The 27063-nt window shown below is 43.6% G+C and overlaps 1 protein-coding gene across 1 annotated transcript in view; it reads right to left on the bottom strand.

Moving 5' to 3' along the window:
- Positions 1 to 2807: 2807 nt before the first annotated feature.
- Positions 2808 to 27063, bottom strand: part of DUSP10 (dual specificity phosphatase 10) — a 40655-nt gene continuing 16399 nt past the window's right edge. Inside the window, exons 3-4 of the mRNA XM_045876853.3 lie at positions 7647 to 8018; positions 2808 to 4096 (exon numbers count right to left, since the gene is read on the bottom strand). Of these exons, the coding sequence (XP_045732809.1) occupies positions 3831 to 4096; positions 7647 to 8018 (638 nt within the window). The 3' untranslated portion in view covers positions 2808 to 3830. The remainder of the gene's footprint in view (positions 4097 to 7646; positions 8019 to 27063) is intronic.

The following is a 27063-nucleotide window of genomic DNA, read 5'->3' as shown; positions in this document are numbered from 1 at the left end:
AACTGCATTTCCCTTTCGTGTTTCACACTGGGTTAAGGTTAGCCTTAAGAGAAACTTGCATGAGATTTGGGAGGCGGAAGTGAAGCAGCGGCCCCTAGGCTCTGAAAAGGGCACCAGGCAATACTGCAGCCAGCCACAGTTTCACGGATCTGGGGACTCACCTGGGCTTAGGGCAGCAGCTGTGATTGCTGCATTACTCCTCCTTCAGTTTCACAAGTCCTGTACCAGGTATGTGTTCCACACCAGACCCTTCTCCAAAGTCACTCACATCATTGAGATTGGTAAAAGGCAAATGTGGGTTCTAGATCTTCCTCCAGATTCCACTTTCCATGCAACACACATCTTGATACACGTGTCTTCCACCAGACATTGACAAAAGGTTGTCACAGAAAGGAAATCAGGAACCATGGAAAGCACTGGCGTTCAGTCTACCACCTCCATAGGGACAGGAAGTCTTCTTTTATCTAAATACTTTATTCCTGTCCATTCTTCTGGGGGCCAGTGCTCACATTTTCTGCTCACATCCACATATAATGACTGCCTCTGATTAGAGCTTGAAGCCAAAAGTCAACCCATATTTCCTGAGATTGGACATTATATGTTTGGGGACTAAAACATAAAGATAATATGCCTTGGTTTATCTACAAAAGCCTGCTCACAAGCAAGGTGAAAGCCATATTGCTTATCTCTATTCAGTGTGGCTCGCCAGACATTTCACCATCCAGAAGATCTAGTTAGAGCAATTTATCAGTGCTCTATCTTAATCAACTTCTGAAGTGTGACTCAGGTCCTGGTTCTTTATTCTAATATAGCTTTTCATCTTTGTTTTACTGTAGCCTCCAATTCTCTCTTTCTCATACTGTATTACCTTTTCAGAAGGTCATCTTTCCTCATTTATTGTCAACGTGTCATTGCTGGGTTATGTATATTTCTTCTTTCCTATTTTCCCTTGTACATTTCTCCACTTGTCAGCTTTCCTGCCCCACCTCCCGCCCGCTTGTCCTGATCCAAAAGCAGCTAGCACAAGCTCTTCGATGAAACGTGAGCACCATATCCTGGTTAACATGCACTGATTGGAAAAGTATTAACTGTTGAAATAAATGTATAGACAGGAGTTGGAGCTGTTGTTCTGTTCAACTTAAGGTAACAGTGCCATCTGTCTCTGCTGAATCTGTATATAACAGACTTACTCTATTGAATCATTAAATTCACTCAGCACGAAACCACCATTGCTGGATGCTGAGAATGATGTATGCATCGGTTGGTCAGAGACTGCTTCCTCAGGAAGACGACACTCAAAATGATTTCCCAGTTAGTCGAGGCACCTAGCGAGGCCCAGAAACCTGGGGAGTCTGGTTTTGGGAGCAATAGCTTGGTTAATCCATTTTATTTTCATGAAGTGGTTCACATTCCTCATGAAGAAACAGAGGCTAAGTGACTCAAAACAGATTAGCAAAAAAGACCGGAGTCTCTCTCAGAATTCTTGGTATGTGGGTTGGCAGGATTCCTGTCTGCCCTAGGACAGTCTCTCTCAAATTCAAGTTCAAAAAGCATAAATCATTTCCATGTAAAGAACAGAAACTGTACTGATTCCCCTCCTTGTTTTGTTTAAAAAAAAAAATTTAAGAAAGGAAACAAAACGAAACGAAAGAAAAAAAAAAAGGCTTACATTACACTCTATCAGAAATTTAACATTTGGATTTAGAATAAACAAAAAGAAATGCCTAGGAAATCACCATGTATTTTAAATCACTAATCATATAACAACTTGACTTCTTAAACATGCTCTAGCACCAAGGAAATTGTTAATCTGAAGAATAGAAAACACCGTAAGAGAAATTTACTTTTCACCTGATTAACCTTTGTCGTAAAAATAATTCAAACAGCTCTCAGTTAATTCCTGTTAAGTTTGGTTTTCACTTTTCTTTTTCACTTCTAGTAGAAAAGCTATTTAAAAAAAATAAATGTCAAAAAAATACTATGTTATAGCAGTTCTAAGCAATGTTCACAAAAATAGGTCAAACGTAGTCATCTAGAACCGGACATGCCCGAACTCTTCAATTCTGTTACTCACTCCAGGCAAATTTCAGTTTGCTGTGAATCTTCCCCTTGGTCAAGTCCCTCTAGACATGTATTTTAATAAAACATAGAAAACATTGAGATCATGTTCTTCCCCTACCCCCATGCCCTCTTTTCCATGCATTGGGAACCCATGGAACACCAGCTATGTATTAACCAAGTGTGGTAAGAAAGCTGTACTCATGATGCTGAGTTCAATTTGCTGCTTTGCACTCTCCGTGGTTAATGTTACCAAAAGATGTCAAGTGAGAAAGTGGCAAGGGGAGTGGCAAGGGGGCAGGGGAGGAACCGTCAAGAACCCTAAATGGCAGATGGTCACAAATATTTATCAGACAGCCACTGGAAAGGTCACAGAATTCTAGCCAATCAATCTGGCAGTGACCTGTGATCAGAGCTCAAAGGCTGGGGCAGAAACCCCCTCATCCTTCTAAGGTGACTTCACCTGAGGTTTACCCTCTGCAGGAAATTGCATTTGCAGAAGAGGGTAGAGTGCTATGAGAACAGAGGAGATGATGACTGGGCAGATTGATAACCGGAGCTCTTTGGTTTCCTTGCTCATTCTCTCTGAATCGCGCTGAGAACAGAGAATATTTTCCCTTCCTCATCTCTCTTTCCCCCATAAAAATACGTGTGTATTTCCACGTATGTTACATGTACAAGTTACCAGAGGTAAGAGACGCTTGAACCTGACTTGAGGAAAAGAGGAGGAAAAAAGACACATCCCAAAATGAGTTTCATTTATATAATGAAAATAAATTTTTACACAATCAACAGAAACACATCAAGTTGGTTTTTTTTTTCTGCGAAAAATATTTTTAAATAAATTTTTGTCTTTTTTTTTTTTTTTACAGTCTGATATACATATGTAACAAGGTTTATGGCACTGTAACCAGAATCAAATCAAAAAAAAAAAAAATTAAAGGAAAAAGGTGGGAAGGAAAGTAATTGATTTTTATTGAATTCCTTTCGATCTCCAAGCTGGCAAATTTGCACTATTTGCCTATTATTCGGCTGCCAGCTCTAACTTGTTTGCACACTCAAAACACCGTATTATTGCACAAGAAGCCAGTGAAGGCATATGGTATAATGGTCAGTTCCTTGCTATTTCAAAAAAAAATCTCTTAAACCCAGAGAGGGGGGAAAATAATCCCGAGTATGAAACACACAAAATCAACAGTATCTTTTGTCTCTTTAAAGAATGTGAAGGGTTCTTAGACCACTTAAGCTGCCCTGATTTTCTCTTTGCACCAGTGAGTACAACAGGGCTTGGTTTGGTTGGGTTTTTGTTTCCTGTGTGGACGGCCCAGGCAGCTCTTGGGCCTTCGTGATTCAATGTCTTTTCTGTCTCTTACTTTTGGTTCTTTTTAACTTGTGTAAGTTGTAGTATCTTCGGTCTATGAACCTGCACAGACTATTTAATCATAAACTCTACAAATAGCTTAAAAGGAAAAGGGGAAGAAACAAGTTTTATTATATTTTTATTGTTGGCTTAAAAAAATTACTCCTTTAGCCTCCCTGCTTTATCAGTTCGTGGGAAGGAAATCTCAACGGCATCAAAAGATAAATTCTTCTCACACTTGTGAAAAATAAGAAGTTTTTAAACAAGTTTTGTTTCCATTCACAAACTTTACCCCCATCTAAAAAAAAGAAGAAGAAGAAGAAAGAAAGAAAAAGGAAAAAAAGAAAGAATCCATCCTTCTTTCTCTTCGTCTCTTAATGGAGACGAGTAATCCTTTCCATCCAGACTTTTGTCAGACGACCGTTTCCACGCCCATCAGCTTTGGTGTAAGGATTCGTGGTGTCACACCGTTGTTCAGGTCTTCCTCAAACTCCAGTAATTGCCCCATGAAGTTAAGATTTGGGGAAATAATTGGTCGTTTGCCTTTGACAAATTTATAAGCATCAGTCATGGTCATCCGAGTGTGCTTCATCAAGTACGCAATGACGATGGTGGCAGAACGGGACACCCCCGCCTGGCAATGGATGAGAAGCCCTTTCCCACACTGGTGAGCTTCCTCTGGGAAAAGGGAGAAAGCCAAGAGGTGCAGGAAGGAAGAAAGAGATGGAAAAAGAGAGATTAGCTTTTATCCAGACTTGACAATGCTATATTTTGCAGAGAGAGAAAAAAAAATAAATTCAAATGGCTTTAAAGCTAAGTATAATTTGGGCGCCTGGGTGGCTCAGATGGTTAAGCATCTGCCTTCGGCTCAGGTCATGATCCTAGGGTCCTGGGATCGAGTCCCGCATTGGGCTCCCTGCTCCTTGGGAGCCTGCTTCTCTCTCTCTCTGTCTCTGTCTCTCATGAATAAATAAATAAAATCTTTAAAAAAAAAAAGAAAAGAAAAGAGTTTTCTAAAAAAAAAAAAAAGCTAAGTATAATTTACTAGTTAATTGTGTAGACCTATGGTTGCAACCTCCAGAACTGGCTAAAAGCAGTATTAGCATGAATAAGAATTTACATTTCTCCATTTAAAGAGGGGACTAGGGGAAGGAATCATTCATAGTAACAGTTCACTTCAACTTATTGCAGCCAACACAGTTAACTGGCCTGTTAAGCAAGCCACTGATTAAGTAGACCCTTTTGATAAAGGATGTTAATTCCAATCACTAGGTTGTGTGGCTTATCACAACTAGTGTTGTGAACAATGTCTCTCCCAGCTGTGATAGAGAAAGAACCATTTCTTTCTTTACATTATAGAATTGCTCTGTACAGGAACTGGTATTAAATGGATTAAGGATTTCAGTCTTACTAAACTCTGAGGTTAAAGAAACAAAACCCATCGAGAAAGTTGCTATGTTCAGCTTCATACCAGAATAGCCTATTAGTGCAAATGTAGCTAAAGACTTGCAGTTATCAGGCACAAGGCGTCACCTACATCTGAACTGTCCAACCCCCCCACATCTGTGTATGCTGTTCCAACATGGCGGTGATGACAAAGACGGAGGAATTCTAGTGATGGCCCAGAAATCAGGGCAACTGAAAGAAGCAATACTCTGTAAGTTTTCGGATACATTAGAAGCTCAGGGGAGTGGCTTATGGGCACTGCCTAAATGGATTCTTAATGACACTTCTAGACTAAAAGGCGTCCCAAGAAAGAATCCCTGAAGGAATATCAAGTAGATGAAGAGTACGGCAGGGGAGTAAGGAGGAGTGATCTAACTTAAACCACTTTTTTTTTCTTTTTAGTTTATTTATTTATTTAAGTAATCTCTACACCCAAAGTAGGGCTCGAACTCACGACCCAGAGATTAAGCGTTGCATGCTCTTCCAACCGAGCCAGCCAGGTGCCCCTAACTTAAACTAGTTCTATTGGCTACCCACCAGTGGATCGAGAAAAGAAACATCATGCAAAATTCCATCTTAAAAATCTATGAATTAAGCTTATTTCTCATAGATAAAAGTATCTGAAGAAAGTATTTCCCTTTTGCAATTTCTTCTCTTCAGCACACACTATTTACTGACCTCCACATCAAGACTGAGAGGCATGGTGATAGGAAGATGAGCTGCAAAGTGCTAGGCTTGACCACTGGTTCCACTACATGCTAGATGAGTAACCAGGTCTGAGTCCCCTAACTCCCCAGAGCTTCACCGCCCTGTCTACATAATGGGAGTGATACTCACTAACAAGGCTCAGGGAATATGGGAATAATATCATCCAATTCAGGAATAAATAAACTGGCATAGTTAAACCCTAAACATACACTCTGCTTAGTTTATATTAGACTCTCTGTAAATGGCATTATGGTTACAAAAACTGCTGCTTCCCCTAAAGCTAGACCATACTATTTCAGTTTATCTAATGATATAACAACGAAAATAACATTGTGCCTATGCAGGCTATGACGCCGAATTGTTCTTCAGGTTAAATGCTATTTGTTACTTGTTTTGTTTTCCTTCTTAAAAAATCAGATAAGCCTGAATAACCTATAAGGAATGCAGGTGCCTTACTTGAAATCCTGTTGGGACAAGCATGCCTGATGCTACTCATTAAATGGAAAACAATCTCTTAACTTCCCCCAGCTGGGATTAAGTCAGATAAAATTGCAGTCATAACATCATATATCAACCAGAAAGTTCCTCATCTACTTGGTGACAAAAGTTTCTTCCTCGGGGCTCAAGGTTTAATTCAAATATTATTAATAAAGAATCTAAGGTGTCTTTGCATCCACAAATGTTGCCATTCCAGAACTAACAGAGCATTGGGAACATTGCCCCAGCATATTGTAGAAAGGCCCCTATCTTGGAGTCAAGAGCCTTGCATTCTGCTCCCTTCTGACACTAAAATTCTTACAATCTTGGAGAAGTCACTTTATTTTTCTGAGTTCAGTGACCATCCAGACTTTCCTTCCAGACTGAGTAGTCCATGGTCCTGCACTGAAGGCACAATTAGCAAGGAAAACAGCTGGGTGACGTGAGCAGAACTGCCAACTCTACAGCAAATCTACCAGACCCAAGCTCTTTTTTTCTGATAAAGGAGCACCAAACATGAATGCATTCTTCCTGGGACCTTGGCCAGTAACAACCTGCTACAATATCTAGGAAAAGTACTGGATCACCTTTTTGTGGTAATGAAGGTTGTTGTCACTTGAAAAAAAAAAATTGTTTTGTGTCTACTAGGTGCCTGGTGTTCCCCCCAAATAATAATTTGAGCCTTAAAACAGTTCGAGGCTATAGAAGCAGCAAAAGTTAAAGTTAGGATTAGGGTTAGGCTGGCAGTTACTTCCTTCTGGAGATTAAAGTCTGCTGTTGTTAGATTTCCCTTCCCTGGGAACTACTCAGGCTACACAACCTGATCTCTCCTACTTTAGCGAGTTTGGAGCAAGTCCTATGAAATCTAGTACCATCTCGCTAACGCTCATATTCACACCCTTCTGCTACCCAGTGTTTAAGAACTGAGACAAAGCAAGTAGAAGGGAAAAACAACTCAGCCCTCTACTCCTGTCTCCTCTTCACTGATGTGACTGACATGTAAAGGTGTTCACGACAGCACTGTTTTACTGAAAAACATTCTTCAGAAGCAGCCTTTCAGCAAATGCCACCTTTGCCTCAACCTCGTGTAAAGTAGCTATACTGATTGGAAGTAAGAGACAGTTAAACCTGCAGATTAATTTAGCCCAACGTAAGGGAGGCATGGGTGAGTTTGGAGATGGTGTCATCTTCCCTGTATTTTATCTCTCACAAGGTCCGACAGACATGGTAGACCAGATAGCCACAGCAGCAGCCGCCCTGGCCTCCATTGCCCTCTTCTTGGTTATTTCTTTTGAAATTCTGGGACAAAACATATCCATGCTCTTCCCTAACACCTTTTCATCGAGAACTAGAAGGATGTGGATTTCCCCACCACACGGCATCACTGTTTCTTTACACCCATCCCAGTGGCTCCCATGCATTTGTTCAACGGGCTGTGACTTAGAAGAACACTTTGGCAGCACCAGGTGGCAGAGCCTGAAAACACCTCAGAGCAGCTTTTCTGCAATGCAGGCATAAACCTTGGGCTTGATATCAAAGCAAAAGCCAGAGAGGAAAGGAAGGTGGAAGACCAGAAATCCCCTTGGGAGATAGTTACCGATGAACTCAAATGCCTCTTCAAAGTATTGCCGCAGGTTCTGCTTGTTACTGTCAGTAGCCGGCAGCCTCTTGTAGTTGAACAGGCCTTTCTCATAGTGGTAGAGGGGCAGGTGAGTGGTGACATTGATGACGTAGCCGATGTTCAGCCGCTGCATCGTGTCCAGGTCCTGAGCATCCTGCTCATTGCCAAGGAACAGGAAGGGCAAGATGGGCGTCAGCTCTGCATTCTCGATGTCAGGGGTGGTGGGGATGGACTGAGGTAGCATGCTCGAGGCTGCAGATGCACCGCTCCCCACCTCTCGGCATTCTTGGAGCTGGAGGGAGTTGTCACAGAGGTTTTCATGGTTCTGCTTAAAACTGCTGAGTCCACCTGGAGCAAACACACAGAAAGTGACAATGACCATCCCTAGAACTTCAGAGCTGGCAGAAAAGGCCACTGTCCCCAGAGACATGAGTGTGCATTCCTGCAGGTGCATGTATTTAAAAATAATATCAGAACAAAAATGCAAGGCCATTTGGAGATCCAGGACAAGTTTCAGAGGATCTCACTGCATGCGGTACTTTGGCAATGTGGCTCTTTACGCAAACCGTGGCATGTTCCCCTGGAAAGAGTTCATTTGCAGCGCCAGGCAATTTACCAGCAGCAGATTTGATCTGCCTCAAAGAGCCATATGCTCAGTGGCCTACATAGAACCTCGTACTTTGGGAGCCAAGGAAAGCATGGTCGACCTCCTCGGGCACTGTAGCCATGTCTTGCACTCTTCCATAAGCTGACCTCACCCAGAAAGACAAGTTTGCTCCCAATACACAAGAGCGGCTATGGACAGGGACCTTGGAAGACCCAGATTACCTTGGCTATAGTCCCAATAACACAACTTCTTGGCTCTGTGACTTAAGCAAGTTAATTTCTCTCTCTGTGCTTTTGGTTACCCATCTGTAAAATGAGGGTAATAGCATCTACCTTTTAGTGTGGTTGGGAGTCTGGACTGAATGAATACAGGCAAGGTGTGCAAACCTCCCCACCAACAAGGGCAGCATCATTTTGGGGAATATAGCTTAAGAAAGTGACCTAACCAAAGATATCCAGCTAGATGTACAAAGAGGTTTACTACAGCATTATCTATTTTACAGAAAAGGCCAAGGACAAAAACAAATTTTAAAAAAGGAAAAGTTATTATATTCATCCAATGGAATATTAGGAAGCCATTAAAAGTTGTGAAAGCAATATGGAAACAAAGAAAATATTTCTATATTTAATGTTAAATGAAACAAAGCCAACTCAGAAACATTCACCATACATGTGATCAAAAAGTAAAGGACCATGCAAAAAAGAGCACTTGTTTAAGGTAGGAGATTTATGGATCACAGTTTATTGTTTAAATTTTTCCTTTAATATTTATTAGATGTATCACACACATGCATAAGCCCAAAGGATTATCAGGAGTGTCAAATGACACAATGTACATATAAGGGCCAGGAAATCTGAGTTGATACTATTCCCACCAAGTGGGCTCTATTTCTCATATTACCCTGGCCTTCCTTTTGAAAGGAGGGGGAAGTTAGAGACTTCTTTTAAGCTGAAAGCCTCCAGAACACATTTATGCCCTCTGATAGACGTCCTACATCTGTCCTGATAGTCTTAGGAGGTAAGGCCGGAAAACACAAAGCGTGGACAGGATACGATTGTGTTGAAATAAAGACAGGAAGTCTATCTGTCCACTAGTTTCTGAACGTAACATATGCCTTTCCCCATTTCAAGTCTCATCTTTGGCATCTACAGCAGAAAGCTCCAGACTATAACCTAGACCAAGTCTCAGGGCTGTGCTCCCCCAGTACACAGCCAGCTAGGCATGACAACTGGGCAAGTCATATTTTCATTAAGGTCCAGTGGTGACACAAAGATCATTCAAAGAGGGTAATATTATGGTCACTCACTGCATTCATCAGTAAGTGTCAAAACGTACCTTTGCTTTTTGAAAAGAAAAACAGGAACTATAAATTCATTTTAATGGATTCTAGAATTAAACTCTGCCTTTACATATTACTAGTTCACTCTGCTATGAAATCATGATTAAAACGTTTGTATGGGCCCTAAGAGATTATTTTTAAAGTAGACAGAAGAAATGGAAAACGAGAAAGACTTCAGTAGTGACTACTTTCTAAAAAAAATTGAAATTACCCACCATCACCATTACAAACTCCACGAAAGAGACTTTAAAGAGTTATTTTTAAATCCGCTCAGCTTTGCCTCCATAAAATCCAAGTAAACAATTCACACTGATTTTGTGATGGGACCCTAATTCACTTTTTTTTTTCCTTAAGAAAAAGGCAGTGGTTACACTTTTTCATATAAGATGAGAGGAAAGAACAACAAAATAAATTCAAAAGAAGTCTCTAAGGGGTTGGGGGGGGGACTTTTGTCTGTTCTTATTTAGGGTACTCAAGCTGTAATTTGTCTTAAAAGCAGCTAGTTTAAAAAAAAATGCATGCCAAAAAAAACCCACACACAGAAAAAGGCAGCATACAGCTTTTTAAAATTCTGTCTCTACACCTCCTTTCCCCATGACATCAGCTGGAGGCTCCCCACCTGCCCAGTTGCCATAGCAGTTACACAAAGACATACAATGACATCAGTTGGCATGATATCAGCTCTTTGAGTACAAACAATACAAGAAGAACTACTTTGTTTAAGGCCTTTGGTGCAACTGTGTTCTGGGGAACCAATGATGTAATGCTAACAGGTGGCATGGGCCTTCCATTTGCCTAATGGGGGGAAAAAAAACCATGGGGGAGGGGAGACGGGAACTTGAGACAGACAGACACAGAATGCTCTGAATCCCAGGGGGTGCTCATGTGCAAAACTACATGTACATTGTATGTTTAGGCCATGTAGGAACTCTGCTCACAGAATATTTGGAGATGGAGAGGATAGAAAAGGAAATATTACAGCTCAAATACATGAGTTGGACAAGGAAATTCTCCTTGAGGGGCATGAAGAAACAGTCTCCTGTTCACTTGCCGGTCTGCTGACCAGCGTAGGCATCAGTTCTCACTAAGGGTCGGGCCAATCCACACACAGCAGCCACACAACTCTCCCAGGATGGAACTTCAAGCAAAATCAACCGGTTGAATCTCACAATGGTGGTTTTTTAGAGAGATGTCTGCAGGGAAGATGGTTTTCTTCTCTTGGGGGATTGGAATTAGAAGCTGGGGAAGGAGGGGTGGGCACACTAAGGCTAATATGCTTTTCTCTTCCAACCACCTTCCCCCCACCCTAACCCACTAGAGGCTAAACTGTCTGATCACTTAATGAGGAGCTTTGATTATGTCCTGTTCCTTATTACTACATAAGAACATTCTAACAGGACAACTAACAAGTGAGGTAGAGACAAAGTAGCTGGTGATTAAGAACCCATGTTAGAGGCAGACAGACCCAGGCTGCAATGTTGATTCTGCCCCATAAGAGCTGTGACTCCTGGTGCAAATCATCGTCCTTCACTAAGTTTCGGTTTACTGATCTGTAAAGTGGGCATAATGTCACCTACCCATAGAGTTGTGGTGTGGGCAGCCTATGTAAACGTGTTGATATATAACCAGGCATTTGATAAACAATGTCTTCTTACTCCGCTATCAGCACCGTCCTTGTCCTCATCTCCCTTTGATCCGTCCACACTGCAGTCCGTGAGAACCCTAAGTGCTATGCAGTGGTTCTCAGGCCAGACGGCTTGGATCTGAGTCCCAGCCCTGGCGACACCAGCTACCAGACCCTGAGTAAAATTTCTTACCTCCTGGTTCCTCAGTTTCCCCAGATATAAAACAGGGACAATAATCGTACCTACCTCACACTCCCGTTTTGAGGATTAGACTGGTTAGTAAAAACAAAGTATTTTGAAACAATATCTGTCCATGGTAAGTACTTTCTTGTTTTCATTACTTCAGAAAACTGCTATTTTAAAGATCTAAAAAAAAAATTTCTTTTGCTTAATATAAAGACCCTAAATGATCAGTAAGCTAATATTCCAGAGTTTTTACTTTTTATTTTATTTTATTTTATTATGTTATGTTAATCACCATACATTCATTTTACTTTTAACATTTTATTTAAAAAGAGCCAGGGACCAATGTACCTGAGCAGTTTTAACATTTAAATAATATTTATCATAAAGAAAGCCACAGCTCCCTATCCTTCCCTAAACAAATAGATCTGATTTCATTTGTTTGCCCTCACTTCCCCAATAAAAACTGCATATTTTTTGAATTCCTGTGTGGTTGTTTTTTGTTGTTGTTGTTGTTTTGGTTTTGGGGGGATTTTTTTGTTTGTTTGTTTTTTCCAGAAGAGGAGTATGTTTTAAATAAAATGGCTCTTGGCCCATCCCTCCTCCCATGTCCTCGTCCCCACCAGGCTGAGCCATCTTCTTACGCACACAACTGCCTGCAGTCACAGTGCAAATATTTTCAAGGCATGAGCAACATTGCTGGGGGCAAACATTTCCAACCTTATCTCAAAACTAGGTTCTCTGCCAAAATGAGCATGGTCAGCACTTTGATTCTGAATGGGAACAACAAAGAAGATTCCACCCCTAAAGAAAAATATGTAGAAATATAAGTCCCATTTTCTTCCAACAGCACGGCAACAGACCCACTGAAGCAATGGAGTCTAGTTTTAGTGGGAAACTCTTTGTAGATCGGTTTCAGCTCCTGCTGCCTTTGTGGCAGTTTTGCAGTCCCAGAAACAGCAGAGCCTTAAGTAATGTGATTCAGAAGCAGCGCTCTGGGTGGCAAAGGAAAGAACCATGTCCAAATACGGAATCTGTAAGCAAGAGATTTCCATATTCTGGAGATGGGCAGCATGGTCGCACACACGTTTTTCGGTTTCATGCGAAGCTGGAAAGTGAGCACTCTCCAGAAATGTCAGGAAAACTCTCACTGAAGGCCAGCAAATGGAATGAACCCCCAAAGAGAGGTAGAGGGGATGAAAATGCAACTCTCTCTACCAACTTGCTGCGAGCATACTGATCACCCCTTTTTGTTGTCTACTTTCTCTTAGTGGGTGACTAGACTTTTATTTTAATTTTTTAAAAAAGATTATTTATTTTAGAGAAAGAGAGAGTGCAAGCAAGGGGAGGGGCAGAGAGAGAAAGAGAGAGAGAATCTCCAGCAGACTCCGTGCTGAGCGCGGAGCCCTATGTGGGGCTCACTCTCACAACCCTGGGATCATGACCTCAGCTGAAATCAAGAGTTAGACGCTCAACCAACTGAGCTTGGGTGAACAGTCTTTTAAAGTAAAACAAGGGGCGCCTGGGTGGCTCAGTTGGTTAAGCGACTGCCTTTGGCTCAGGTCATGATCCTGGAGTCCCAGGATCGAGTCCCGCATCGGGCTCCCTGCTTGGCAGGGAGTCTGCTTCTCCCTCTGACCCTCCTCCCTCTCATGCTCTCTGTCTCTCATTCTCTCTCTCTCAAATAAACAAATAAAATCTTTAAAAAAAAATAAAGTAAAACAATACTGGGGCGCCTGGGTGGCTCGGTTGTTAAGCATCTGCCTCCAGCTCAGGTCATGATCCCAGATTCCTGGGATCGAGCCCTGCATCAGGCTCCCTGCTCAGCGGGGAGTCTGCTTCTCCCTCTCCCACTCCCCCTGCTTGTGTTCCCTCTCTTGCTGTGTCTCTCACTGTCAAATAAATAAAATCTTTTTAAAAAATTTTTAAAATGATAATAAAAAAATAAAGCAAAACAGTACTTTGATGATAGTGGCTAAGAACACAGACTCTGGAGTCACAGACGGCTTAGTTTTAAAATCCTGGCTGCCATCGCTAACTAGATGTGCTACCTTGGGCAAATTATTTAATATCCCTGCCCCTCTGTTTCCACCCACATTATGTAGTTAACCCCGGTACCTAACTCCTAGGCCTCTTAACATGGATAAAATGCTACATGAGTTAGATGTTATTACTACCAAGGGGAGAGATACTGGTGTAAAATGGGCCCTAGAGGATTCTATTTTGTGGGTCCTCCATGGAAACTGCAGTGCATCAAAGCAGACTCTCAAGATTCTATATACATAAGGATTCTTGTGGAAGAAACAAAGCCTGAATAAACTGGAGGGGACGCCCTGACTCCTGCGCTGAAATGCTCAAAGACGGGGTCATGGTGACGTCATACTTTTCAAGGCAGAAAATCACCCACCTTCACAGGAGAAATATTTGGGATAGTAGCTAAATCCATACAGGATACTGTTCCTGCTTGCTTTACATGGAATTGTCTTTATAGTCCACAGAATATATTTTATAGTAGGAATGATTTCAAGTTCAGTGCCAGGTGGTATCCCCTAAACTGTCTTATGATCCTGTCCCCAGGCAACGTGTGGGGCGGCTATATTAAAGAGAGAGGATGAGTCAAGTGAGAGCGCTGCATCAGTAGGTATAGGAAGAAACAAAGGGATTAAGAAACACTTTTATTACCCAAGGAAGAGAGAGATTTGAGAGACTGGGTCCAGCAGTTCGGTCAGTGGGATCATGAGTCAGCGATGAGTCTCCCTGTGATCCCTACAGTCATGTCATTTCATCGTTTACATGTGAAATGTCCAATGTGTGAAAAGACATAAGCAAAGAGATATTGTTAAGCTTAATCTTAACAACATCAGGATCTTGAATCCAACCAAGCACGTATTGATGATTTGGGCAAATAGTGTTAATGTTCCAGGAAAATATATCTATGTTGCCTCGTGGGGTTTGTTGTTGTTGTTGTTGTTGTTGTTTTTAAATTCTCTGGTCTCTTTGATAGGAGATACAAGTTATCTACAGATATATTAAAGCCAACTCTAGAAGGTAGTCTATGATATACAAGGCAGCAGGGGGAAAGCTTGGCCTTGGTTCAGAATAGTGGCTCAGCCACAAGCCAGCAGTGTGGCCTTCTGAAAGTTACTGGGTGTTTCCGGACTACTTTTCCTTAAGTATAAAATGGGAATACGACTACTCAAGTCTCTTGTAATGATTCAGTGAAACTACTGGTAAAATATCCATCCTGGTATCTTTAAGAAGGTATTCAAACCCCGTAGCTATTTGGATAAGAATTGTCCGTGGGGCCACAAAGATAAGGAGCACCCTGGGTGGTCAGGTGCAGGAGGATGACTGTGCTCTGGAGCAGTCAGAGTTGGGGGCTGAGCTTGAAGGAAGGTACAGTTGGTTCAGAGACATGAAGAAAAGAACATCTGCTAGCACCAGTCCCGAGCAAGGGAAAGAGAGCCAAAGCAGAGGCCACAGGGCACGCTGCCTACGTATGAATATGTCATATGTCATTTGAATATGACCTTTGCTCTTGTAAAGGTCATATTCAGTGCTGTTGGGCCCCCTAATGCAAGAGGAAATGGCACACAGAATGGGGGCTAGGTCTGGTGGTTGGTGGTCTCCCCTGGAAACTCCCTTATATTTAGTTATTCATGTTCTAAGATTTCAAAAGAGGGAAGATACATAGGGTGATCAACTACACATAAATGCATTCCTGGCAAATTTTCTGGAGATACGTAAATACACAACACACACACACACACACACATACACACACATATATTTCTAGAAATTTTAGAAATAGAAATATAGGAAAATTGTGTGTGTGTGTGTGTAACTTTTCTATACCTATAAATCCAATTAGTTGAGATGTTCAAAATTTTGCTCGGGTCACTGTATAAAATCTTAGTTTAAGCATCTGTAATATGTACACATGCAACATCGCTTCACAGCTAAAACTGCACTTTCAATATTTACTCATTTTTTTTTTATTTTTCTTCCTATGTATATCTAAATTAATAGCTTTAATAGAACTTTGGTTCTTGGAGAGAAGGAATAGTCTTATTTAAATCCCTCAGTACACAGGGCTTTGCCAAATGTCACAGGAAGACAGGTGGTTTGTTGATATGTTGGAGACCAACAACTGCAGGGAAGAGATATTGACATAGATGATCAATCCCTTTTTGGAAATAATTTACGAACATTAAAAGATAAAGTAAAAGGATCTCTCTGGTGGCTACTTTACCTAGCGACAAATCATAGGTAGAAAGTATTTCAGGAATGCCCCTCACAGGGGTGCTGGGTGGCTCAGTTGGTTAAGCACCTGCCTTCAGCTCAGGTCATGATCCTGAAGTCTCGGGTTCAAGCCCCACATCGGGGGGGTGGGGGGGGGTCCCTGCTCAGCAGGGAGTCTGCTTCTCCCTCTGACCCTCCCCCTTCTTGTGCTCTCTTTTGTGCACGCTTCTCTCTCTCTCAAATAAATAAATAAAATCTTAAAAAAAAAAAATGCCCTCACAAAACTGTCTTCCTATAACAGACTATAGGTCACTCTTTTTCTTATCCTTGATATTACTTAATCTAACCAAGTGATATTTAGTTATGTTTCAAAGAAAATTTCTGAAAAGTTTATACTAGAATTTTCTCAAATTTTGAGTTAATATTAAAGTCCTTTCATTGGATTTTCTGCTGGACAGAAATCATAATTTGGACCTCTGACGCTTACCCCAAATAAACATTGCTTGTCTAGTCATTGTAACTCAAGTAACTTACTTATTTGTGTATCCTTCAGATTACAACCCATTGCTCCCACCACAATGTGGTAGATTAATAAAATCCAGCATTCTGGAAATAAGCTAATACCTGACCATAATGTATACTGAGAACTAAAATCAACTCATGCTCTTTCCCAGTCTTTGTACAATTTGCAATGAGCTCTCAGCTTCATTTTTGTCTCTATATATTTCTACAGCTATTTTCAATCATTAACTTTTTGGGTGCCCTTCTTTCTTATGTTTTAAAATATACTGCTTCCTTCTTTGATTGATAAAAGTCTTGGCAGTGTCCTCAATGGAAAGAATTTTTTTTACAAATCCCTGCCTAAATAGTTACCTGAAAAAAGTAAACCAAATCAGAAAGATCCAACAACTGAGGAACCGTGATTTTAAAAAGTGGAAAACGAAGCTCTGGTCACACACCTTCCCATAAACGCTGATCCTGGCACATTTCTGTCCAAATTGCAAAGATTCTCCCTCTGTCCCCACCACCCCACACACCTCCCAGCTCAGAAGTTGCCTCCCCGGACATCCAAGAGCCCTCATTGCAGAATAGGTCAGTGCAGCCCCCACCCCGGCCATTACCTCTCAGCCTACTGCTGGAGCTCCACTGAACTAAAAAAGCACTTTGTCCCATGAAGGGAGGTGCACTTGTAATGCCCCTCCTCCTGTCACCCCAACATTAAGGCTTTCATGGGTAACCAGGGTTTAGGATACCCCAAGTTTAATTTGGGCGTGTTGGAAGAACACAGCTGGATGGTTGGCGAGGATTCTTTACAAGGATGTAAATACAGCCTGTTTCTTTAAATCTGTGACCTCATGTATTTACATTAGAACAGAAAGCAGGGCCAGAAGCAACAGCTGATGACAGTCATGTAATTTTCCACAAAGACAACAATCAAACAGCTATGTGTTATTTTAATGAGCAGATGACTTTTCTGTGAGTGGATTCGAACTGTAAGATTTCAGAGTTCCCACAGCCCCAGGGGCCCCCTCAGGTTTTTGCAGGAGTCAATGGGACTTGAAGGAAGGGCACCCTTTGGCCCCTCTTCTCCACAGCCAGCTCCCCTTTGCTCCCTCTCCCTGCCTCCCCCTGCCTCCCTCAGAAACCCTACAGGAGAATAAGGAAAGGAAACAAGAAAGAGAGGGGAGATTCTACCTGAAACAGGTGTGATGCTTGACCTACCAATGAATCCACAGATTACTTTTGAAACCTACTTTTTTTTTTTAAAAGATTTTATTTATTTATTTGAGAGAGAGAGAATGAGAGACAGAGAGCACGAGAGGGAAGAGGGTCAGAGGGAGAAGCAGGCTCCCCGCCGAGCAGGGAGCCCGATGCGGGACTCGATCCAGGGACTCCAGGATCATGACCTGAGCCGAAGGCAGTCGCTTAACCAACTGAGCCACCCAGGCGCCCGAAACCTATTTTTAAAGAATCCAGGGTAGGGGTGGGAAAAGAGATCAGGCCCCTTCTCCAGCCTGCCCCCTACATAGTGAGGTCCCGTTAATGCAGAGAACCCCATCTTGACACCCACTCTCCCCATTCTGTCAGGAAGGTTTCCAGAAAAACCACCTGGAAGGCAGCGGTGAGCATCATTGACTCCTGGGAGTCAGCCCCTCTGCCTGAGAGGCTGGACAAGCCTCCCCCCTCGCCCTTGAGCCTGGCTGGGCTGGGCAGAGCCAGAGCCGCTGTCCCTGCTGGGTCTGGTTGCCCCCTTCAGCCTCCCTCTCTGTCCGAAGCCCTGCCTGTGGAATCTCATTTTCGCAGGGAGTCCACCTGCCTCTGGAATGAGCTTCCCTCCCACTACCAAAAATGCCAGTAAAAGCAAGAGAATGTAATTATTTTCTTTTCATGACGGGGCTTTGGGATTCAATCGTGTGAATGGCTTCCCACGAAGAAGAAGGGTGCCTCTCAAAATACAGGCTGGGTGTGTAGAGGGAAAAGAACGCGGGACCGGAGGGAGTTCCAGCCTCATGTCCCTGGAAACCTGCAAGTTCGGATTTCCCTCTCGTTCCTCTAACCCTCCATGTCTAAACCGTCCCAAAGTCTCCGCGCAGACCCACCAGCTCCCAGGGAGAAAGGCACACCAGAAACACTCAGCTCAAGCCTCTGGGCTCTCTTAACAAACACACCAGAGTATCAGCGTATGTTTCCCCTTTATAATCGCTTTTCTCTAAGAACAAGCCCACCCAAGCTTCTTGGGATTTGAGTGACGTGCTGAAGATGCCCCTTCTCTCTCTCCCTCCCCACAGGTCAGGGTCCAGTGGGAGGAGATGGATGATAAACATATAAACACACAGAGAAAAAGGTAATGATTAATTACGATAAGGGCCATGAGGTGTCCTCCAGTTCCTGGGTGCTGCGAGAGGGAACTAATTAGATGTGGTTCAGGGAGAGCCTCCCTGGGGATGAGAAGGGACTGGCTGGTTTGGGAAAGGGGTAGAGGGCAGAGGGAACCACACTGTTGGCAAGGGCAGGATACCCGCCCCACGTTTGAAGCCTAATGATCAGGCAGGGAGAGGGAGTGACCAGCAGAGGTCAAAGAACCCTGCAGAGGGCCTCTTAGGGACATGAAGCAGTGGGGATTTTATTTTAAGTCCAGTGGGAAGCTCTTGAATGTTCAGAAGTCCATAATAGGGGATTACTATGTGTTTGAAAAGAAAAAAGGGGCTCAAGAGAGAAAGGGGAAAAAAATTAATTTACCAGATGGTGCGATTTACCCCTACTCCAAAACCTGGGCAAAAATCACTCCGTTTCTTTCCCAAAATACATCTTTTGTACCTGCTACAGACTGAACTATGTCCCCCACCCCATGCCCCCAAATTCACATGTTGAAGCCCGACACCCTCCCCCACTCCAAAATGTGGTGGTATTTGGAGATGGGGGCCTTTGAGAGATCATCAGGTTTAGATGAGGTCATGGGGGTGGAGGGAGTCCTCATGACGAGATTAGTGCCCAGAGAGCTTGGCAACTGTCCACCATCGAGGACACAGTGAGAAGGTGAGTGTGTGCAAACCAGGAAGAGGACTCTCACCAGAACCTGACCATCCTGGCCCCCAGATTTCAGACTTCCAGCCTCTAGAACTGGGAGAAAATAAACCTCTGTTGTTTAAGTGACCCAGTCCATGGTATTTTGCAGACTAAAACAGCACCACTTTTCATCACCAATATAGCTTACTTGTTAAAAATACAAATTATAATTCCTACTTTCAAAGAACCACACCCAAGCCTATGGATTGCCTGAGAACCTGGCCCCTGGGAGACAAACCAAGTTGGTACCATATCTTAAAATCAAGCCAGAGACATTCCAAGGTCAGGATGAGGATGCTGCCTACAGGGCCAGCATGGCCATTACAAGCAAGTCCATGGAAACTTCCAGAACCTTAGTTCCTTGAGCCAGCTGCAAACGGAGAAGCCCACTCCCTTCCCAAAGACACCTACATCATTCGTTATACACTCTTGTGGGTCAGCACTGACCCATGCCCTCCCCACAGCACCTCTCTGGGCTGAGGAACATTTTTGTTGGACAATTTCTGTGTATCTGGGAGGCTACTCTCTACCACTTTAGGGCTCCACCTTCTCTGTTCGCTAAAAAGCTCAATCCCGGTTAATCCATCAAGGCGGATTAAGGGAGGGGAAAAAAATCCATGAGATCATACTGGAAAGCTGCAGAGGGAAGAATGTTAAACAGGAGGAGAGTGCTATAAAACACAAAGCCATATTTTTCCCAAGAGCTCAACCAGATACTCTCCATTATTGTTTAATTCTCTGAAAAGAGGGAAAACATTCTTTGCTTTTCAGTGCAGAAGTTTAAATAATGAAGCATTGCTAAACAAACAAACCGAGGAAAGCCCAGTGAAGCTATTTATTAAACAACCCCACTGAACGAAAAGGAGCCTGGCTGCTAACAGCCCGGCTCCCCCGAGGACCGACATTTGTCTTAGACCCCAAATTAAACACATCACAACTTCACAGCAAAAGTATGTTTTCCAATGGGATTTAAGTAGAGTCCAATTAAATAAATCTCTAGAAATATCAAGAGCAAGCCTCAAGGGAGAGCATATTTCTACTGTGAAACATTCTCATTGGAAATTACATTCACAAAAGGTCATCTAGAAACATCCATGGCAAGAGGAGGGGAGGAAAGGCAGGAAGCAAGGCAAAGTGACACACACAAAGCCTGGGTGGTTTCATGACCATCGTGGATGGCAGCACCAGGCCAACAATCCTGGGTGCAGCTCAGCTTGCTTTGAATGAAAGCCCCGTGTCCAAACAAACAGCTTTTATGATGATGTGTTTTAATAGGCTCTGGAGGTCAAAGGCTGCAGCTTAGGGAATTCAGGAAGTGGTAGGGGAAAAGATCAAGTGTCAACATCGAAATTTGAATTGTTTTACAGAACCCATGTTTTCAGTTCACGAAAAGCATAGCAACAAGTTCCTCAAGTCACCGAGCTGAATTCTATATTTGGCAAGAATAATGAAGCAAGCCTGAGCATTTAACGATCAACAGCCAGAAAGAGCAGGCGTGAGCTCCACTTACAACGGACTCCACCCAGCCCGCCCGTGCCCCACAGTCAGACCGCGGAGTGAAGGCTGAGCTTGGAAGGGTGGGCCGGAAGCCAGGGGAGGCCTCAGAGCACAGAGAGAGACATGAGGTCACACCAGGTCAAAAGCTAGCAGGTCCCCACATTGTGGACCACCTTCTGAAATCAAGGGGAAAATCACCAAGAGACCAGTGCATCTCTGAGGAGGGGGGCTGGGATGATATACCATGGAGATGGACTTGAGGCTAAGTGGAAGGCCAGCCAAGTCATGGTCAGTTCAACCTGGGACATGTGTGGTGAAGAGCTGGCCTGAGATGCACCCCACATCTGGCACCGTCACACCGCCCAGCCACGTCCCCTCGAAGGCCATGCCAATGCTCCACATTGCTCAGGGTGACAGAAGTCTCAATGGGCCAGCACTCCAAACACAGTCCTTCTTTCCACACTCAAGGGATCCCGGGACCTCTGCTGCCACTTCTATGAAATCGGGAGTTTGGAGAGTCTACACCTCAAATGTTAGCACTCGGTAACTTCAACACAGCTTCGATAAACCAGCTACGGATGGACGGTGGCAAGAACGAGAAAGAAGCTGTCTTACGGTGGCGAGGCCTGGGTGCTCTGCCTCCCACTTCAGGGGCCCCAGCACTTGCTTCTCTCTCTTCCTGGAACCGTCTTCCCCTCGTTCCTCACATAGGTGGTTCAGACCTCGGATCAGATGTGGTCTCCTCATGAGGGTCTTCCCAATGCCCAGTTTACAGCGAACCTCTCTGGTCGCTCTTTTGTTTTATATCATCAAGTCTCAAAGTTCTATTGTCTTCAGGGCACTTACCACAATCTGAAATTACTTGTTATTTCTTCCCTTGTGTATTGTGATTATTAAAATGGTGAGCCTCACGACCCACCCCCACCCAAGAATGTCGATATGCTGTTTGTCTTTGAGGAAATGGAGCCTAACAGCTCACTGTGCGGGGGCCTGAGTGGGCTCCACGACTTTCTAGCTGTGGGATCTTGGCCAGGCTGCTTAACCCTCTTGTACCCTAGTTTCCTCATTTGTAAAATGGGATGAATAATAATGCCAACAAGCAACAACAGAGTTTTGCAAGAATTGAGTGAGCTAATGCTGGTAGTTATTAACGGAAATTATAAAGGTATTTACTGTCTGGCACCCGGAGCAATACCCAATTTGTATAGGAGTTCATGAAATAGTTCTAGATTATGTGTCTGGCACCCAGAGAAATACCCAATTTGTATAGGAGTTCATGAAATATTTCTAGATTATGTGTCTGGCACCCAGAGCAATACCCAATTTGTATAGGAGTTCATGAAATATTTCTAGATTATGTGACCTTTGGAATGAGATGGGGAAAGGCCAGTTAGTTGACAAGCACCTATTATGTGTGGTTCAGCATAATGTTATGGATTTGAGAGAACAAAAAATTTATTATATATTAATATATAATTATATATATATATACATATATATAATTATATATTTAATTATATATATGTATATATATTATCTGAAAATAAATCTGAGACAGAGAAGGAAGGATGAAGGAACATTAGAGGAAACTTAACAAAAGGACTGGCAGAAATCTTTTAAGAATCTACTGAGGGGGCACCTAGGTGGCTCAGTCAGTGAAGCATCTGCCTTCTGCTCAGGTCATGATCTTAGGTCCTGGGATCGAGCCCCACGTCAGGCTCCCTGCTCAGCGGGGATTCTGCTTCTTCCTCTCCCTCTGCCCTTCCCCCTGCGCGTGCTCTCTCTCTCTCTCTCTAATAAATAAAAAAATCTTTAAAAATTTTTAAAATAGATTTTTTTAATTTAAAAAAAAAAAAAGAACCTACTGAAGAGCAATCTGACACGCCACCATCCAGCTGTGACTCGTGGAAGGCAGGTTCAGGGCCCGACAGGTGAGGTCAGCATGAGGACACAGAGATCCCAGCACTCTGGCTGGGAAGGAGGGCCAGCAAGGCTCCCAGAGAAGCGGCAGCCTACGGGAGGACGGGGCCTTGCATGTGATAAGTAGCTATGACTTGGGAGGGCTGGAGCCAGAGACAATGTACACCTGGTGGCTTCCGACACTTTATCCCCTCCCCAGACCTCCCCCCTTGGACATTCTAGATGAGTGATGAGAAGGGGAGATGAATGGAAAGCAGCCATAAGGGAGAAACAAAGGCTCAGGAGGGACGCCAGCCCTGAGGGATATCAGGGACAGTGTGAGGAACCCCCCAGTTCAGTTCCACACACATTTACTAAGCACTGAATATGGGCTGGGGGCTCAGGACTGAGCGTACAAATCTCAACAAGCTCTGTTCAGCTTTCTCTGAGCACACCGGCCCTCCCACCTGGGCATGGCGAGCAGGAACAGATAGATGACTCAGGAAGAGCATCTTCACCATCCCAGGGGCTGTTTCTTCTACCTCTGGTTGAAAGGACACAACACTGGATCTAAAAATCAAGAATTCTGGGTTCCTCTTACCCCTCTCATTAACCATGCCCCTTTGGGCAAGTTACTTAATCTTAAGATCACTTTAAAGCATGATCATATCATCAGAGCTTTTTCTTCAAATACAGGAGCTTCCTCTTCCCTAAAAAAAGGGCTGTCACAACCCTTGCTCTCTCACGGGAGTAACATTATGGGTGTTCTTTTTTTTTTTTTTTTAAGATTATTTATTTATTTATTTATTAGAGAGTGAGCAGGAGAGAAACAGCATGAGAGGGGGGAGGGTCAGAGGGAGAAGCAGGCTCCCCACTGAGCCGGGAGCCCGATGTGGGACTCGATCCCAGGACCCTGGGATCATGACCTGAGCTGAAGGCAGTCGCTTAACCAACTGAGCCACCCAGGCGCCCTTTTTTCTTTTTTTTTATGGGTGTTCTTGAAAGGCAGACAAGGGGCCTCAGGACCTCTGGTCCTCCGGAAGGGTAGAGGCTCAGGGGCCAGAAGTAAGAATGGAATGCCTAGCTTTCTGTACCTCTTTAGTTGTTTCTGATGATCCAACTTCCCTCTTAGAAACTAGGACTAACTGACACTCCTCAATCACGGAGAGTGGCAGGGAGAGCTGCCCAAGGGTTAACTGTTCTCTACCTTGAAAATGACCAGCTCTGAAGAGCAAGTCTGGCATAGGGACAGGATGAAGAGTACCCAGGGCTGGCCCAAGTTAGAGAGAAATCAAGTCATCTTGGGCACTTCAAAAGACCTCTTTTATACCTCTAGAACCCTTTTTGTTTTACTCCTAGCTTTCACTGGTAAAGGAATCTTCTCTCACAATCACTACAGAGTTTAGCTTTGTCTTTTCTTAGAAATGTGCCTTTGAGGGCCACCCCGAGATGCCCTTGCAGGACTCCACTTTCTAGGAGCTGGTGACCTAAGAGGCCTTGAAGGACCAAGGGCCAGCCAGGCCTGAGTAGGAACAAAAGGGTAATGGTTAGTAGGACCACAGGCAAGAGACCATGTCTATTTTCAGCAGGGAAGGAGAAACCAAACGAAAATAAATAAAGCACACAGGATCATGGCTTAAAAATCCAAACGAAAGCCTCCAAAGAAAAGACAGTTGATTTGAACACAGTGTTTATGAGATGTAATGGAACCACAAAAGTATGATTCTAGAGGCTCCTGGGTGGCTCAGTCGATTAAGAGTCTGCCTTCGGCTCAGGTCATGATCCTGGAGTCCCTGGATCGAGTCCCGCATCGGGCTCCCTGCTCAGCAGGGAGTCTGCTTCTCCCTCTGCCCCTCACCCTGCTCATGCTCTCTCTCTCTCTCTCTCTTGATCTCAAATAAATAAATAAAATCTTTAAAAAAAAAAAGTATGGTTCTAGACAATGAAAACTATTAAAAAAATAACCTACAAAAATACTCCTTACTCATAGCATCACCCTATATCAGTTTCCTATAAAGAACTCTATCCCAAATCAATATTTAAGAATCTCTGGTATCAAGGAGGTGCTGGTATGTCATACATGTACGTCACCACCATCATGTGGTGCTGTCTGGGGAACAAAGACACAGAGGCGACCCTAAGAGTTGCAGGCTAGAGGATACTGCCTATGGTCGTGTCAGAGACTTCCCCATCTCCAGGCTGAACCTAGTGATCAAAAGCTTTGACTAGTGGTTAATGATTCAAAGGCTGAGTCATTTTACATGTCTAGAATGGAACTAGCCACTGTCACCCATGATATGGGGTCAGGGAAACAAGCAAGCGAAGCTACAGTCCTTCACTTTCCCAATGACCGTGCCCCTAAAATATATATTCAGATGAAAGGGGTGTCCTCCTGTAAGGCTGCAGTACAATCCTGACCCTAACAACACAGAGTCAGCACAGACTCCGCAAGTTAAGGCCACAGTCCCCAACAAAACGGTCCTCACTTCAGATGCCAGCCCCAAGTTCAGGAGTCCCAGGCCATCCACACTTCTGACCAGTGGGCTAAAAGTCTGGGATTCCCACACCCCTCAGGTTGGATCATTCACTACAGTGACTTATAAAACTCAGGAAAATGCTGTACTTACTTTTACAGTTTTCTTATAAAGGATACAAATCAGAACCAGCCAAATGAGGAGACACAGCGAGCAAGGTCTGGGAGGGTCATAACATGGAGCTTCCATGCCCCAAGGACCCCATCACCCTCCCAGCACATCAACATGTTCATTAATCAGGAAGCTGAGCTGAGCTCTTGTGCTCAGAGTTTTTACTGGGGTTTCATCACATTGGCATAATTGATTGAACCATTTGGTCATGTGACTGAACTCAATTTCCAGCCCTTCTTTCTTACCAGGAGGAGGTCTGGCTAATAACAAAGCTCCCATCCTCTAATCACATTGTTTGTCTTCCTGATGGCCCACCCTTATTCTGAATAATCTCATTAGCATAAGCTATCTCATTAGCATAAGCCATCTCATTAGCATAAGCTCAGGGGTGATTAGAGGTTATGACCAGGAACCAAGGACAAAAGCCAGACAAATTCTCTATCATATAGTTCAGCGGTGGGGAAGAGTGTGGGCTCCAGATTCAGATGGCTCTGAGTTTGGCTTTCTGCTATGTGACTCTGGGCAATTTACTGAACCTCTCTCAGCTTCAGTGTCCTCATCTAAAAAGTAGCTCTGGCTAATAATACTGTTATTACTATATAGAGATCAGCACCATTCAACAGAAATATAATGCTAGCTACTGTGTAACAAAATATTTTCCTAGTAGCTGCATTTATAAAAGTAAAACGCAACTGATAAAATTAACATTAATAATATATTTTACTTACCTCAACGTGCCCCAAAAAGTATCATTTCAACATGCAATCAATGTTAAAACATTTTTTTAGAGAGACAGAGAGAGAGAGAGGTAGGGGTGGGACAGAGGGAGAGGGAGAGAGAGAACCTTAAGCAGGCTCCACATGCCCAGCATGGACCCCAACACAGGGCTCGATCTCACAATCCTGAGATCATTCATGACCCTGAGCCCAAATCAAGAGTCAGACACTTAATCAACTGAGCCACCCAGGTGCCCCAATGTTAAAACAATTATTAACAACATATTTTACATTCTTCTTTTACACAAAGTCTTTGAAATCTGTTGTAGTCTCAGAGACTTGCCCATCTCCAGGCTGAACCTAGCGGTCTTTTTTACACATGCGACACATCTCCATTCGGACTAGCCCCACTTCAAAGGCTCAGGAGCCACATGTGACTCCTGGCTACCATATTGGATAGCACAGATAGAGATCATAGCTGTTGTTATTTCCAGTAAATGAGTAACAGCTCAGTGCCATACCATCCCTATTTAAAAATGCAAACTGATATATGTATGTGCACAGGCTCACACATGGGTAGAGGCAAATGGCAAATGACCAAAACCCAAGATGCTCTAAGCCGCACTATGTCAGTCAGCTCCACAGAACACGAAATAGCCCCTCTCTTCTCAGGAAAAGAAGCACTTGAACTTGGAGTAGAGAGGCTCTTGCATAGATAATCCATAGTGTGCTTTTTTATTCCTATGCTCCCGCATCTCCCCGACACACGTTTCAAATGGGCAAAATCAAGTGAGTGTGGGCAGTAGCTTTCAATGGGAAAAGATTCCCCAAAGCGCGGTGCAGCCAGATGAGGATGTGCAAGGAGCTGTGAATGGCTGGGGGGGGGGGGGGGGGTGGAAAAAAAAAAAAACCATACAGAGGCGTTTAGGCTCCTTGAGTCACTGAGGAGCTCCTCCTCACCATGGGCCACCTCCCAGAGTCACTGCCCTGCCACCAGCTAAGTATACCAAACCAGTCACCCCACCCTTCACTCCCTGGAAAAAGTTCTGCACTGTAAATCCAGAAGAATGTCA

Source organism: Mirounga angustirostris, unplaced genomic scaffold (genome assembly GCF_029215605.1).
Source record: "Mirounga angustirostris isolate CCGP_5_RB_7025 unplaced genomic scaffold, mMirAng1.0.hap1 SCAF_6, whole genome shotgun sequence".
Taxonomy (NCBI): domain Eukaryota; kingdom Metazoa; phylum Chordata; class Mammalia; order Carnivora; family Phocidae; genus Mirounga; species Mirounga angustirostris.
The sequence above is the reverse complement of the archived record's forward strand: the minus strand, read 5'-3'. Positions and strand labels throughout refer to the sequence as shown.